The following is a 14,912-nucleotide window of genomic DNA, read 5'->3' on the forward strand; positions in this document are numbered from 1 at the left end:
TAAACTGTAGGATGTTGAGGCTTACCATCACTTTGGCAACCCCCCGCCTAAAACAAAAAACAAAAAGGGATTAATCAAATGACAGACTTGATCTCACCAGAATTCATCCTTAGATTTACACAGTATTGTTTTCCATTCAAATTGTTTGTCTGGTCTAAATCTAATTGTAGGAAAATCATACTTGCCAAGATCAGTCTCATGCGTTCACATAGTCCAATCCAAATGTAAAATTGTAGTTTATCTCTCAACTTGTCCACTTCTTCATCGGTCTGGACAGGGGCCAGGTCAGTGTAGTTCTGTCGGCAGTAATCTTGAGCCTCGTCTCATGTTTTATACTCTTTGGTCAGAATATACTCACATGAGCTGCACAGAATGACAGACAGAAAACCCTTTTTGGAAAAAAAAGGTGTAAAATGCGACTTACTGGAAAACGATCTTTAACGAGATTTAAGTTCTTGAAATAATGCCACATGTAAATATAATATTACAGAAAATGCTATACAAAAAACATTGCAGATGGTGTTTTAGCTGGTTTAAAATGATAATGTTGTTTTTCAACCTGCCGCAGAAAAGAGCTTGTGCTCGATAATCGATTGGTATTTAGCTCTTAACTTGTTTAATTCAGTCCACTCTTCATCAATCTGGACAGTCGCCAGGTCAATGTAGTTCTTTCAGCAGAATTCTATGCTCACTTCTCTTGAATCAGAACATAATCATGTGAGTCGCACAGAATGACTGAGAGAAACCCTGTTTAGAAGACATTGAGTTGGGGAAATATATTAATTTCAAACGATTCACTCATTTGGTAAAAGCAAAAACAGCAAGCATAAGATGTGACTTAATGGAGATGGAAAATTCCTTCAGTTCAACTAGCAAGTGAAAAATGAACGTACAACAGAGATGCACTTTATTTTATTGATGTTGTTTATGGTATAGACAGCCAAAAGACACAAGACATATATATATATATATATATATATATATATATATATATATATATATATATATACACACATTTCTTATATTCTATAAAACATACATACAAACAAAACACACACTCACCTGAAAACAAAATAAGGTGCATGGGTCTTTGTTCCATCTCTGTTAAGCGTAGATTAGGTTTGTGAGTCTGCTAATGAACTGAAGTGTCTGAATTTGATTTGAAATATAGCTTGACTGAGGAGTGAATGCACACCCATTCTCATTTGCACATGTAAATCAGCATCATCATCAGTCATTAACAGCAGACGATAGAAATACATGGTGTAAAGATTTGCTCTGGTAATGAGGCACATCAAATGTGTTTTTACACAAATGCAGACATATGCATCATAGGAAGAAGGGTATGCCTTACATGGAAAATCACTAAAGCCAGAGATGGAGGGCCAAGAAATGTATGAATGCTGTTCAATATTGCTCAATTAATGCATTATGGTGAATTAATCTATTGAATGAAAACGAGCTCTTATCAACTAACAACTAAACATTGTTTGGTCAATGATTTCATAGATGATAAATAAAACAATGGACTTCTGTCATGTTTATACATTATATTTGTTCAAAATAATAATAATAATTGTCAGTAACAAACATAACATGATCAAACTCTGCTGCTAAACCTGTTTCACACTCATTCTCCTGCATGTCTTCTGTCTCTGGTTGATAGTTTAGTAAAAGTCATGACATTTGCCAAGTATGGTACCGGTTGCACCAGCTGGACATACACCCAGTTGTAATGCTAGGTTGGACGTAAAATATGGTTTCATTTTAGGATTCATGTCTGTCAATTTATTATTATTATTATAATTATTATTAATCATTATTATTCTGATCGTGGGTGTATTTCTCTATTGGTTTTATTGGATCTTAGTGCTGCGTTTGACACAATTGACCACAACATTCTTTTGCATAGACTTGAACACTTTGTTGGCATCAATGGAAGTGCATTAGCATGGTTTAAATCGTACTTATATGACCGCCAACAGTTCGTAGCAGTGAATGAAGATGTATCATATCGATCAAAAGTGCAGTATAGAGTACCTCAAGGCTCAGTACTAGGGCCGCTACTCTTCACACTTTATATGTTACACTTGGGAGATATCATCAGGAAACATGGTGTTAGCTTTCACTGTTATGCTGATGATACTCAGCTCTATATTTCTTTGCGGCCCGGTGAAACACACCAATTTGAAAAACTAATGGAAGGCATAGTAAATATAACTGGATGCTCAGGTGTGTTTGATTAAGGTTAGAGCCAGACTCGGCAGGAAAGTGGATCTCGAGGTCCAGATTTGAGGATCCCTGGCCTATGCTCTCAATGTCAAATGCAAAAATGTTAATTCATGCATTTATGACCTCAAGGTTAGATTGTTGTAATGCTTTATTGGGTGGTTGTTCTGCACGCTTAGTAAACAAACTACAGCTAGTCCAAAATGCAGCAGCAAGAGTTCTTACTAGAGCCAGGAAGTATGACCATATTAGCCCGGTCCTGTCAACACTGCACTGGTTCCCTATCAAACATCGTATAGATTTTAAAATATTGCTTATTACTTATAAAGCCCTGAATGGTTTTGCACCTCAGTATTTGAATGATCTCCTTTTACATTATAATCCTCTACGTACGCTACGTTCTCAAAACTCAGGCAATTTGGTAATACCTAGAATATCAAAATCAACTGCGGGCGGAAGATCCTTTTCCTATTTTGTGCCTAAACTCTGGAATAACCTACCTAACATTGTTCGGGAGGCAGACACACTCTTGCAGTTTAAATCTAGATTGAAGACCCATCTCTTTAACCTGGCTTACACATAACATACTGATATGCTTTTAATATCCAAATCCGTTAAAGGATTTTTAGGCTGCATTAATTAGGTAAACCGGAACCGGAAACACTTCACATAACACCCGATGTACTTGTTACATCATTAGAAGAATGACATCTATGCTAATATTAGTCTGTTTCTCTCTTATTCCGAGGTCACCGTAGCCACCAGATCCAGTCTGTGTCCAGATCAGAGGGTCACTGCAGTCACCCGGATCCAGTACGTATCCAGACCAGATGGTGGATCAGCACCTAGAAAGGACCTCTACATCCCTGAAAGACAGCGGAGACCAGGACAACTAGAGCCCCAGATACAGATCCCCTGTAAAGACCTTGTCTCAGAGGACCACCAGGACAAGACCACAGGAAACAGATGATTCTTCTGCACAATCTGACTTTGCTGCAGCCTGGAATTGAACTACTGGTTTCGTCTGGTCAGAGGAGAACTGACCCCCAACTGAGCCTGGTTTCTCCCAAGGTTTTTTTCTCCATTCTGTCACCGATGGAGTTTCGGTTCCTTGCCGCTGTCGCCTCTAGCTTGCTTAGTTGGGGTCACTTCATCTACAGCAATATCGTTGACTTGACTGCAAATAAATGCACAGACACTATTTAACTGAACAGAGATGACATCACTGAATTCAATGATGAACTGCCTTTAACTATCATTTTGCATTATTGACACACTGTTTTCCTAATGAATGTTGTTCAGTTGCTTTGACACAATGTATTTTGTTTAAAGTGCTATATAAATAAAGGGGACTTGACTTGACAGATAAGAGCAGGTTCACACTGAGCACATGTGACGTGATAGATTCTGGAGACGCCGTGGAGAATGCAACATTATTCAGCATGAATGTTTTGATGGTCTGGGAAGGAATATCCTTTGTCGGCATCCTTACTTCTGATAGGTACTAATAGTGAAAAGCTGCTGTGAGAGCTCATGCTGGTGCAGTGGGCCATGTGTTCCTCTTGGTGCAGGACAATGCCTGGCTTTATATAGACAGAGAGTCCCTCATGTATCCCAGACCTGAATCCAATTGAGAACTGTTAGTATCAGAGCATCCAAAGCCACCAAGTAGCACCACAGAAGTCCAGGAGCTCACTGATGCACTGATCCAGGTCTGACTGGAGAACCTCCAGGACACCATCCTCCATCTCATCAGGAACATGTCAAGACATGATTGCTCGGAGTTCATACAGACGTGTACTTTTTTACAGTTCACGACACTACTATTCAGCAACTGAATCTACATGAAACATAAAGGCATTGCTTTGGTTTGAATCCTCAGAAAACACCGTTCCCAGGAGCTTTACATAGTTATTAATGGAACATAATGAATAGAGACTAAAAGAGAGCATTTGGTCAGAATGCTTTGGGATTGATATGGTGAAGACCACAGTGAATCAGGACGCCCTCTGCTGGACACAGTGGCTGCATCCAAAAACTTTGGCAGGTGACTTTTTGACTTTGCTGTCTAACAGGCAATGACTTTTTTGCCCGAAGGCACCTCATGAATTGGACAGGCTTCTGAGGCGGAGTAATGGTTTAATGATCTACAGCAAAATATAGAGAGCTTTGGTAATAACTAAGTGGATATTTCATTACTGCAATATTAATTTCTCGCTAGAAATTATATAAAAAGTGGAAAACGTTGTTCAGAAACATACATTTACACACAAACTGACCACCGACCGCAACTTTCAGATGCCATCTTTATTTTTTGGCTTAACTGTCACAGAATGGAACGTGGGATATTAAAGGCAGCGAAGGATACATCTATGCTGCTTTCAAAAACTGGCCAGATGAAGGCATCTCAGGAGACAGGGAGTGAAGCTGACATTGATTTCGGCCCTGCCTTGATGCCTACCTACCTTGGAATGCGACCTCCGAAGGCAGCATTTTTCAGTTTTTGGATGCAGCCAGTAGGCCTAATACTTCAGCTTTAGGTTTCACTCTACTTTAGTGAATTACTAGTCATGAGCTGCACTGTATATTTCATCAAGATTAGATCTAGGACATCTAACCCCTTTCAGCAGTTCTTCAAATCTTTAGAGAAAAACGTCATCTGGTCTGAATCAGGAGAGAAATGTGTGCAGATCAATCACAGCTTACAAGACAAATATGCTATAATAAATATCATGGTGGATTTTGCCGTAAGAAGAATACAGGAGATGGAATTTTTTTCTACTGGAGTTTTATGGATTATTGATTATCCCTCCCATCATTTACAATTCCTGCCAGTACTGAGAACTGAACCCGTGACTCCCTGACCGACGGGCAAAGGCAAGCTCAGTCCTAGAGAGGCACTGTACTGCAGTGTTTAGCTCCAACCCTGAAACCAATATCCCCTGCATATAGCTTTATTGATCCTGAAGAAGCGATTAGCATGTACAGGTGTGTTTAGTTAGGGTTAGAGTTGAACTCTGCAGGTCAGCTCTCCAGGGCCAAATATGCCTAACCCAGTTGTTCCTAATCCTGGTCCTGGTGAACCCCAACACTACACGTTTTTGTGTTGTCTCTCTAATCTGACACACATATTTGAGGTCTTGGAGTCTTCACTAATGAGCTGATGAGTTGAATCAGGTGTGTTTGAATAGGCAAACATCTAAAATGTGCAGTGATTGGGGTTCTCCAGGACCAGGATTGGGAACCACTGCTCTAACCATTAGGCCAAGACTGCCCCATATGTCAATGACATCCACATGACAAAAAATAAATAAATAAATAAATATATATATATATATATATATATATATATATATATATATATATATATATATATATATATATATATATATATATATATTATGTTGTCCTCTTCACCTTCATTAGGTTCTTATTTGTATAATGGAGATAAATTATAAACAAATAAAACTCCTCTCTCATGCAAACATGCAGGGAAATGAGCTCATGCAAACTTAATGGGAGGTTTGAGGTGGATATGAACTCAAAAAATGGCATCGATGGTGTCTATAAAAATAAAACATTTGTTCAGAAGACAGACAAATAAATGTATGTGAGTGCATGTAGTGCCTCACTTCTCATGGAAAAACCAGAGGGAAAGGTGCTTGTGGATTTAAATGACTAGGTCCTCCAAACAGTCTGTTATTCGTTCTTAAAGTTGTGATGAAACAGAGGTTTCACGTCTCTGTATTGTGAATAACACCCAAGTGTAACAGATCTGACTGGGGCATTTGATTCTGTCCATCTACTCTTGTCCTACGGTTTTGTGGTTCTTGTCTGATTTGTAAGAGTGGTTTGTTATGTGGGTTGAATGACGTTGCTAGTAATTTGCTTTTGTTTTTCTTCTGTTTCTTTGTTTTGAGATTGTGTTAGTGTGAATTATAGTTTCCAGTTAAGTGTTTTTGGTTTATTCTCATTGTTGTTATTATTACTAGTATTGTTAGTATTATTATTTTTGTTATTGTTTTTTTTTTTGCTGTTTATATTGACTTGATTCAGTTGTGATTTCATTCTAATCGTGATCCTCTTTCTTTATTTTGTGTGTGTGTGTGAGCAACTGTAAACTCTTTCTGCTAGATGTCAGGGGCTTCAGTCAGGAATCCTCCTCTTCCTCAGCGTGCTGGTGGTGGTTTGAACACTGGGTGCTGTGTGCAGTGAGACGCACAGATTTTGTGTGTGAGTTTACTCTACAGTGTGTGGTTTGGTTTCTTGTTCTTTAGCCCTCAGCTGAAAAGCTTTTGAGTGTAAGGTTTTATTGTATGTTCATTTTGTAGTGATTGACTTTTGAATGATTGTATTTCTCCTCTGCCTTTATAACATATACATTCTATGGTCAGATGCCGTGAGGAATTTTGCCTGGTACGCCCGGTTTACTCCTGTGTGCTTTTAATAAAGAACTCTTTTGTATGATTTGCATGTCTCTGTTCCTTACTAGTGCAACGAACTTGTGTGCCTTAAGATAAAGGGTATCAATCATTCTCTGTGATGTCAGTGGCGTAGTCTGTTTTCATAAAGCTGCAGTTATTCTATTCTAAATAGCTAGGCCCTAGTGCCCCACAAATTACGAGCCCCCCTCGTTCTGCCACATAAGCATGAAAAATAGCAGACTTTACAATCTCATAGTCACACTTTACTCAGTAGTCAGCGTTGAATACCCTTCCTGTGCTCTCCCTACCATCACACATTGCAGTAATAATGTCCAAAATTTCTTTAGCCATTTCAATGACTCTGCAATGTATTCAAAATGCTGGAAATACTTCTCTTCCTCCTTCTCCAAAACTGGTGGCACAAGACTAATGCTTTTATAAACAAAGACCAGCGCAGCGAGCGCAGGATCAACGGAGAACACCTGAACAAGGGTTTGATCGGTTTGTACACTCAGCTCTAACTCAACTGAAACTTTCTTCACTCTCTTTCCCTTTCAAATTGTAACTACATTTTACGTATCTCTAACTGTTTTGGGAATTTCTTTATTTCAAAATCATTCTCAAACTCTTTCTCTTCTAAAGCACAAATGTCGTGTTCAGCACAAAGTTATCAAACTGCTTCTGTTGTAAAGACATCTCACTAAACTTTGCAATTTTGATCGACATCACAAAAAGGGGAAGATGAAGACTCCTTAGGGTTAATAACTTAAGCTCTTACCTCTAAAGCCTTCTGCACACTGCACTATTTTAACAATCCTATAAGATCATTGCTGGTCACACTGTGCAACATGGATCTAATAAACGACTTGCATGTAGACTGAACAATGATGGCAGCTATTGACTCATAGGCTACGACACACGTTTCTAAAGAAGAATAAAATTTCATTACCCTGCGCTAGTGGTAAACAAATAAAGCACAATGAATACCATTTTGACAGTTGTGGTTTTTATGTGTGCTGAAAAAAAGTGGGAGTGGCGAAAGTGGAAGAAATAAGAGCTTCATGTAAGCAGTTTAATGTTTTAGCGCCATGTTGATTTCATGTCACATTTTGCTGTGACATGAAAAGACTCCAGTTACAAACTAACTACAAACAAAACTAACTAAACTTACCGGGGCCCGTATTCATAAAGAATCTTAATGCAAAAAGTAGCTCCTAGTGACAAAATTCTAAGAATATTCCTAGAAATGTGGGCGTTTACTCTTAAAATTAAAGAAAAAATCCTAGTAAAGAAAAACGTAATTCAGAAAGAATCCTAACCCTTAAAAGAGGTCTTAAGGTCAAACTTGTTAGGAGCACAGACAAGGACTTTTAAGAGTCTCTTAATTGGAAAGAGTGGAACAATTTTTAACATTCTATCGTTTATCAAGCCAATCAAATACCTTAAAGGAAATTAAAAGCATTAATTATATACACACATATAATGTGTGTGTGTGTGTGTGTGTGTGTGAGAGAGAGAATGGTCAAATAGGAAAATTTACGCATGTAAATTCAAAGTGAGAATTAGAATAGACCCTATACTTAAAATCACTCTTTTTTTTCCTTCTTGGACAACCAACCAATCACAGTCTTCAAAATATTGTGTCATACATAGCAACGGGGTCAGCCCCGCCTCCTCACTAAGATGAAAGTTTTTGTCTTTTCCTTACTCAGAGTTGCTCTCAGATCGTTCCCGAATCACTTTTAAGCTAAGACTCCTACGTAAAAGTTTTTGAAATAAATTAAGAGTTTTCTGAGAGGACTCTTAGTATCTTTATGAATACGGGCCCTGATCTTCAAAGATGTACTGGTCTCTGAGCGGTGTTTAAACACTGAACTCGAAGACAATTGGCATTTTTAAACCAAAAGCTTGAAACATACCGCCGACAGAGATTAAAAACCTCCATCCAGAATAACCTTCAAAAATAAGAAAGGAAAAATAACAACCTAAAATAACAAACAGTGCCTCGATGGAGGGATTATAAATCCAGCTGAGGAGACTCTAAGTACCTGAAGTCTACTCATTTACACAGGTGAACACACAAAAACACTATGCATTACTTATACATGCAGTAATCTGGGACGAGCGGACAATTTTTTATTATATCCCATTCGTTTAAGGTCAAAACATAAAAGGGAACAGACAACAAAGTCTAATCAATGCAAATTGTTTTATTGAATTAAACTAATACAACAGCAGTCAGTAATGATAATAAACATAAGTCTAGGGATAATACAGAAAATCAAATAAATAAATATGACAACAAAACGGTTTAACTACATGATATAAGAAATGCAAAGGGGAAAAAACGTTAGCGAATCAACAAGATCTTCCATGTTGAGTCAGAGCCACTCCTGAGAAACCATCCCACAGATCTCCCTCAGGTAACAAATATGCTAAAACTTACATCTAGTGCTGTTTTATTATATATTTGCAGAATGCTAAATGTTTCAATGAAAGCATTTCAGTCAAATGTAATTCATGCAACATTTCAAACCTTAAACCCATGGGGGAAAATCCATGTCCCTCATCTCACCCTAAATCTACATCTAAAAATCATCTTTGTCACCCAGTTTTGAGAACAGATTTTCCATCAGGAGCACACTATTGAAATAAACAGGTAGCACACTAGGTTTAGGATCAGAACCACAGAGACATGGAGGGGATGCTTAGATTTGGACTCCATAAAGCTTAAACGTGGTTTTTGTTCAGTAAGGGACATTAAGACATTTCACATTGTTTTAACATTAACGTTACAATCATTTTTTACAGCTGACTTTAAATATAGTGATTAAATTTAGCTTTAAGGAAACTACAGAACAGCTTTTCTCATCTGGTGGATCAAGATCCAAAAACTGATTGCAAAAGTCAAGAGACATTTTTAGTTTTTTCCACATTGATTCAATCAATTATCGTCTCTTTCAGAAAATCCTGCCCTGTATTGATGGTTGAGAAGAAGATGATCTGTGATGTCTCATGTCTTTCTCGTCTTCTCTTCTCTTTGGAAGACGTCTCCATTTTCTTGATGCTTCCATTGCAGATAAGCATGCACTGACAAACCCTGGTATATCATTTTCTGCTTAATCTGAGGGGAGAAAAAACTGATTTGTTAGGTTAAGTGCTTACAGTATGACTGCTGGTCTTCATAAACATTTCTTACCATGTTTGAATTTTACTTGTTTAAGAAAAAAATATTTTTATATGTACTGAAGCACTGATTGATAAAATGCACACTTCAAAATTGCTAGTAAACTAAGTAAACTAAAAAGACTTTATGTTCTTTTCACGTCTGTTAAACTTACAAGCATTTTCTGATTTTCGCCACATTTTTTTTCAGCACAGTACATAAAATATTCACCAATGAAAGAATAAAAGATTAATCTGAGTGGCTGATCGGCATCGTTAGTCTTCATTTTTGTAAATGATGTAAAGATTAAATGTCTCACCTCCTGAAGGATTGTGGCCGTTATATCAGAATCATTCACATTCTGATCCGATTCCACTTTCAGTCTCAATATCTGTCTGACTACTGTTCCTGTGGGTTATACCACACACACACACACACACACACACAATTGAATAATTCATTGCCAATTTTTTCTACTATCAAATTTACCTTAGAAAATTAGAAAACTAATTTGGTAAATTCATCAAACTGAATATTTTGAAAAGACATTCAAAAGTAACAAACTCATAAAATGTTCCTCTAACATTCGCATAACCAAGAAGAAAATATCTTAGAAACAATAATGCTGCTAATGTTGAGAGAACATTGAAATGTAATATTTACATTATAAAATAAACATTAAGAATAAACCAAGAAGTAACTCTCTTGGTATATAAAAACAAAGAAAGAAAGAAAAGGGTGTTTTGAACATTTGAAAAACAAAATTTATGGAAATGTTAGCAAACATTGGCTGAACATGTTTTTGTTAGCTAGGTGTTCAGTACTGAAAGCTTTGTCAGAGTTTTTATGTTAACTGGAATGTCGCCAAAATAGAAACTGTTTTACCATTGCATCTAGTCAGGGCCGTATTAAGACAGTGTGGTGCCCCTGATAGTTGTCCAACTATCGTATTTTTCGGACTATAAGTCGCACCTAAGTTTAAGTCGCATCAGTCCAAAAATACGTCCTGACAAGGAAAAAAACATATATAAGTCACACCGGACTATAAGTCACATTTATTTAGAGCCAAGAACCAAGAGAAAACATTACCGTCTACAGCCGCGAGAGGGCACTCTATGTTTTCAGTGTAGACTACAGCTTTGGGAGCACTGAGCAGCATAGAGCGCCCTCTCGCGGCTGGAGACGGTAATGTTTTAGCTTTAACTTCAATGGTAAACAGGAAGAGCAAGCGAGAGTGCAGTCAATCGCTTCTGTGTCATTGTCGTCCTGAGCTCATTCTTCACTCGGTTTAAAAAAAACAAAACCTTTTGATCCCTGGAACATTTTGAATTGTAGCTTAACGTCTAGAGTCATTCTCTTTCTTTAACTTTCATTTTTCAAAACCAATCGATTGATGTCTGTCCATTTTGATTGATTTTCTGTAGCCGTTAAAAAAAATTAACATTTGCGCGTACTTGTTGTGGACCAACTCAACTCTGACAGATTGGGGGCGGAAGGGGGGGACTGATAGAGGTCATGTAATCTTTATTTATTTATAATTTATTATTATAATTGTTGTTGTTAAGTTAGTGTTCATAAATGAGTTATGTATGGTGTTTTAAGAATTTCGAGTTAATAATAAAACAATTTACGAAAAATATTTTTAAAGCTTGTGTCATGTGGTGCCCCCCTAGTTTTTGTGAATGTTTGGTGCCCCTGGGCACTGGCCCAAGTGCCCTTATGGATAATCCGGCTCTGCATCTAGTTTGGACACGGAAATTAACCATGGCTCTACCGTAGTAAAAGTGTATTAACATTACCATTTGTATAACAGCAGTTTTACTACAATTATCAGGGTTAAACTACCGTTAATTTGTGGTTGCCATGTTTCTTGTTTGTTTTATTTGTAGAAAAACCATGGTTGATTTTTGTAAGGGCTGTTTAAGAAGCCACACCACACCAAACTTGGAGAAACACTCACTGTCGTAGCAGAAGAAGGGATTCGTTTTACTGCAAGCCTGATCATCCCACAGTCTGCTGTGTCTTAAATGCACCACACAGTCTCCCGATCCATTCGGCTGATAGTAATCCCAGTTCCTGAAAGAAGACGTGCTGTTATCGGACCAGACAAAAGCGTCTTTGAAAAGCCCCATGTATGGGACTTCTCCTGCAGGAATCAGCTGCTGGATCTGACTGTTCTCCTCCTGGTTCCTCACGCTGACCAGCTCTGTGTAAGACTGTCTGCAGTAACTCTGAGCCTCTCTCCAGGACTTCAGCTCATTGACCAACACGTATTTGCTGTTTGTCTGACCTAGGAGATAAAACAGATAAGCACTGAATCAGCAGCAATCAGCGCTAAACTCCATGTCATGCGTTTGCACAGACCGATAACGATAAGATTTTAATAACTGTTGTAATTCCCAGAGAATAGCACGTCCACATCACTGGAACTACTGTGAAAACGCTCCCTATGATCTGAGTAGTTTTCTGGTGTGAACAGTTTAGTTATCAATTAAATCAGTAATTTAGCATACATTCTTTTGAATAAAACTATGTACAGATGTGCATGAATGTAAATACAGTACCATAGAGGTCTGAGTGGTAGCATATGAAGTTCCTGGGTGTCACACAGCCTGTGTCTCGAAAGTTTCCGATAGAGTCCATTACTGAACAGTATTCATCACCACCGTTAGTTGGTTCATGTGGTCCCCAGTTTCTGTATTCAGTTTCTCCGTCCTTGTAAAGCTCTGGATCAGCCCAGCGCCACTGCTCATGACCTGTTTTCCTCAGTCCGATCCAGGCAGAGTCAGTGCTCATTACGTTTTCAAGAGCCAGAAGATCCTTCATGTCTGCCCAGTCCTCCAGAGTCACCAGATCAATGTAATGCTCTCGGCAGTATTGCTGAGCCTCAGCAAATGTTTTGTATTCATTCACAAAGTAGAAGTTTTTATATGACTCCATGAAGGTGTTCAAACCTTTAAAAAAGTAAGTATGCAGATGCAAATTATACATAATTGGTACTTAGCACATGCACACTATGTTTACATGCCTGGTTTTATTCCTTCAGTATCTCACCTGTTACACAGTTTATTCCACAGATCATGAGGATGAGAAGAAGCTTCTGCTCCATGGCTCTGTCCTGCCGTCAGCAAATTATGATGAATTAAAAAATGTCTGAAAATGATACTCTGCATAAAGTGATGTTCTTTCTCAGTAATTTTTGTTTTGTTTTCAAGTACAAATATTGAACTTGTTTTCCCTTTGAATTATGTTTACTTTTTGCTCTGTAAATGAACAAAAGGAAAAAATATTTTACATTTTTTTGTAGTTTTATCTTGTTTTTAAATAATAATAATAATAATAATAATAATAATAATAATTAAAAGATTTTTATGCAGCATCACAGGACAAAATACATTCACTTTCTATGAAAAAACAAGCATGTGTCCATTTTAAAGCTTGTTTAGATATTTCTAAAAAAATGACTTTTTGCCATGTACATGAACAAGGAAAAATCAGTTCTAAACAAGTATTTTTGTTGCTTTCTAATAACAATCAATATTTAATAATTGAAAAAATGGTATGCAATGTAATAACACTTTTTTAATTAATTGTATTTATTATTTGTGCAGGAAAACAAGACAAGTATAAAAAGTCAGAAAGGGTCCAGACTCACCTGTTGTGTTGAGCTATCACAGAAATCTTTTAAAACGCTCTGACACTGACTTCGTTCTGCTCCTTCGGTTTGCTCTATAACTCTCCTGAATGACACTGACTGGTTTTCATCCTGACTTTGCTTAAAACATGAAACCCATCATTCAAAACCCATTAAATGAACATGGAAATGATCAGTAACTGAGGTCAGTGGCTTAGCCAGAATTGTATTTTTGGGCGGGGCTGGGAAAAAGTGAGCTAGCACTAGGCTAACTAGCGGATGGACTCCAGTGGCTTAGCGCAAATCTGCGGCCCCCAACCGCGTACGCAAGGGTGGGTGGGGGTTTTGGGGGATTGTGCTGGTTAATTTGCAATATTGTAAATATTGGTTTTAAACCAGGAAGGCGAGCCAATGGATGTCACACAAGCGACGTGTAAACTTTGCGCAAGTGTTATGTGGTGAACCTCAATCTCAGTCGACTCACTAGAAAGTGAAAGTAAAAACTGACAGTGCTTTCAGCATCTGATGCTGCATTGTGCCACATATTCTCTCAGTTTTAATTTACTCCCTTAATAGTTCTCTTGTGATCTGAAAAAAAAAAAATTCAATGAGGAGTAAGCTACAGTAGCCTAATCTCTATTATCCGCGCAGCGTGTCAGTTATTCTTTATGAAATTATTGTGAGTCAAATTAATTGCAATAGGCTATTAATTTAATAATAAAATGAACTTAATAATATTAATAGGCCTAATAATCTGAAGAATGTAACAGGCCTACATTAACTGAAAATGGCAAATTAGATTAGGCCTATAACTACGTGTATTTAATCACCGTTATCAGTCAACAAAATGTATAAAAAAGAATCTTTGTGAGTGTAACGAACCTGGTTTGCAGTCTTCTGTTTGATCACCACCAGAATTTGCCTGCGCTTTACATTGACTCTTGCACCACACAGACTGTCACAGATCACCCTGGACTACAGTTCCCACAATCCATCTCACTGACTAAATGCACATCCGAGGCCTAACTAGCCTTCTACCACGCTACAACCCATCACGCACCCCAAGATCACAAAACTCTGGACTTTTGGTAGTTCCTAGGATAGCAAAGTCCACTAAAGGAGGCAGAGCTTTCTCACATTTGTCTCCCAAACTCTGGAATAGCCTTCCTGATAATGTTTGGGGTTCAGACACACTCTCTCTGTTTAAATCTGGATTAAAAATGCATCTCTTTCACCAAACATACGAATAATGTATCTCTTAAATTGTGAGTGTAGTTGCATCTGATCAAATGTGCATTTTTATTCATTAGCTTGGGTTAAACAAATTTTAGTTTGTTGGATCAGCAGCTATGCTAATGATGTCTCTATTCCGTTTCTATGTTATGCCGTGGTAACTAGGATTTACACAAGCTCCAGTCTGGATCCAGAACACCTGAGAAGAGATGATGCTGACCCTCAG

The 14,912-nt window shown here is 37.7% G+C and overlaps 1 protein-coding gene and 1 long non-coding RNA gene across 2 annotated transcripts; both read right to left on the reverse strand.

The window, feature by feature from the left end:
• Positions 1-8,847: 8,847 nt before the first annotated feature.
• Positions 8,848-12,057, reverse strand: LOC113078519 (uncharacterized). The gene is made up of 3 exons (XR_003281544.1): positions 11,780-12,057; positions 10,139-10,227; positions 8,848-9,777 (listed from the first exon to the last, which is right to left on the reverse strand). It is a non-coding gene; the product is annotated as an uncharacterized LOC113078519 (long non-coding RNA).
• Positions 12,058-12,199: 142 nt separating this feature from the next.
• Positions 12,200-12,937, reverse strand: LOC113078518 (snaclec coagulation factor IX/factor X-binding protein subunit A-like). The gene is made up of 3 exons (XM_026250817.1): positions 12,874-12,937; positions 12,384-12,773; positions 12,200-12,285 (listed from the first exon to the last, which is right to left on the reverse strand). Exons 1-3 carry the CDS (start codon positions 12,926-12,928, stop codon positions 12,200-12,202), a joined length of 531 nt encoding a protein of 176 aa, XP_026106602.1. The 5' UTR covers positions 12,929-12,937.
• Positions 12,938-14,912: the final 1,975 nt, after the last annotated feature.

The sequence above is a fragment of the Carassius auratus genome, unplaced genomic scaffold (assembly GCF_003368295.1).
Source record: "Carassius auratus strain Wakin unplaced genomic scaffold, ASM336829v1 scaf_tig00025918, whole genome shotgun sequence".
In the NCBI taxonomy this organism is placed as follows: Eukaryota; Metazoa; Chordata; class Actinopteri; order Cypriniformes; family Cyprinidae; genus Carassius; species Carassius auratus.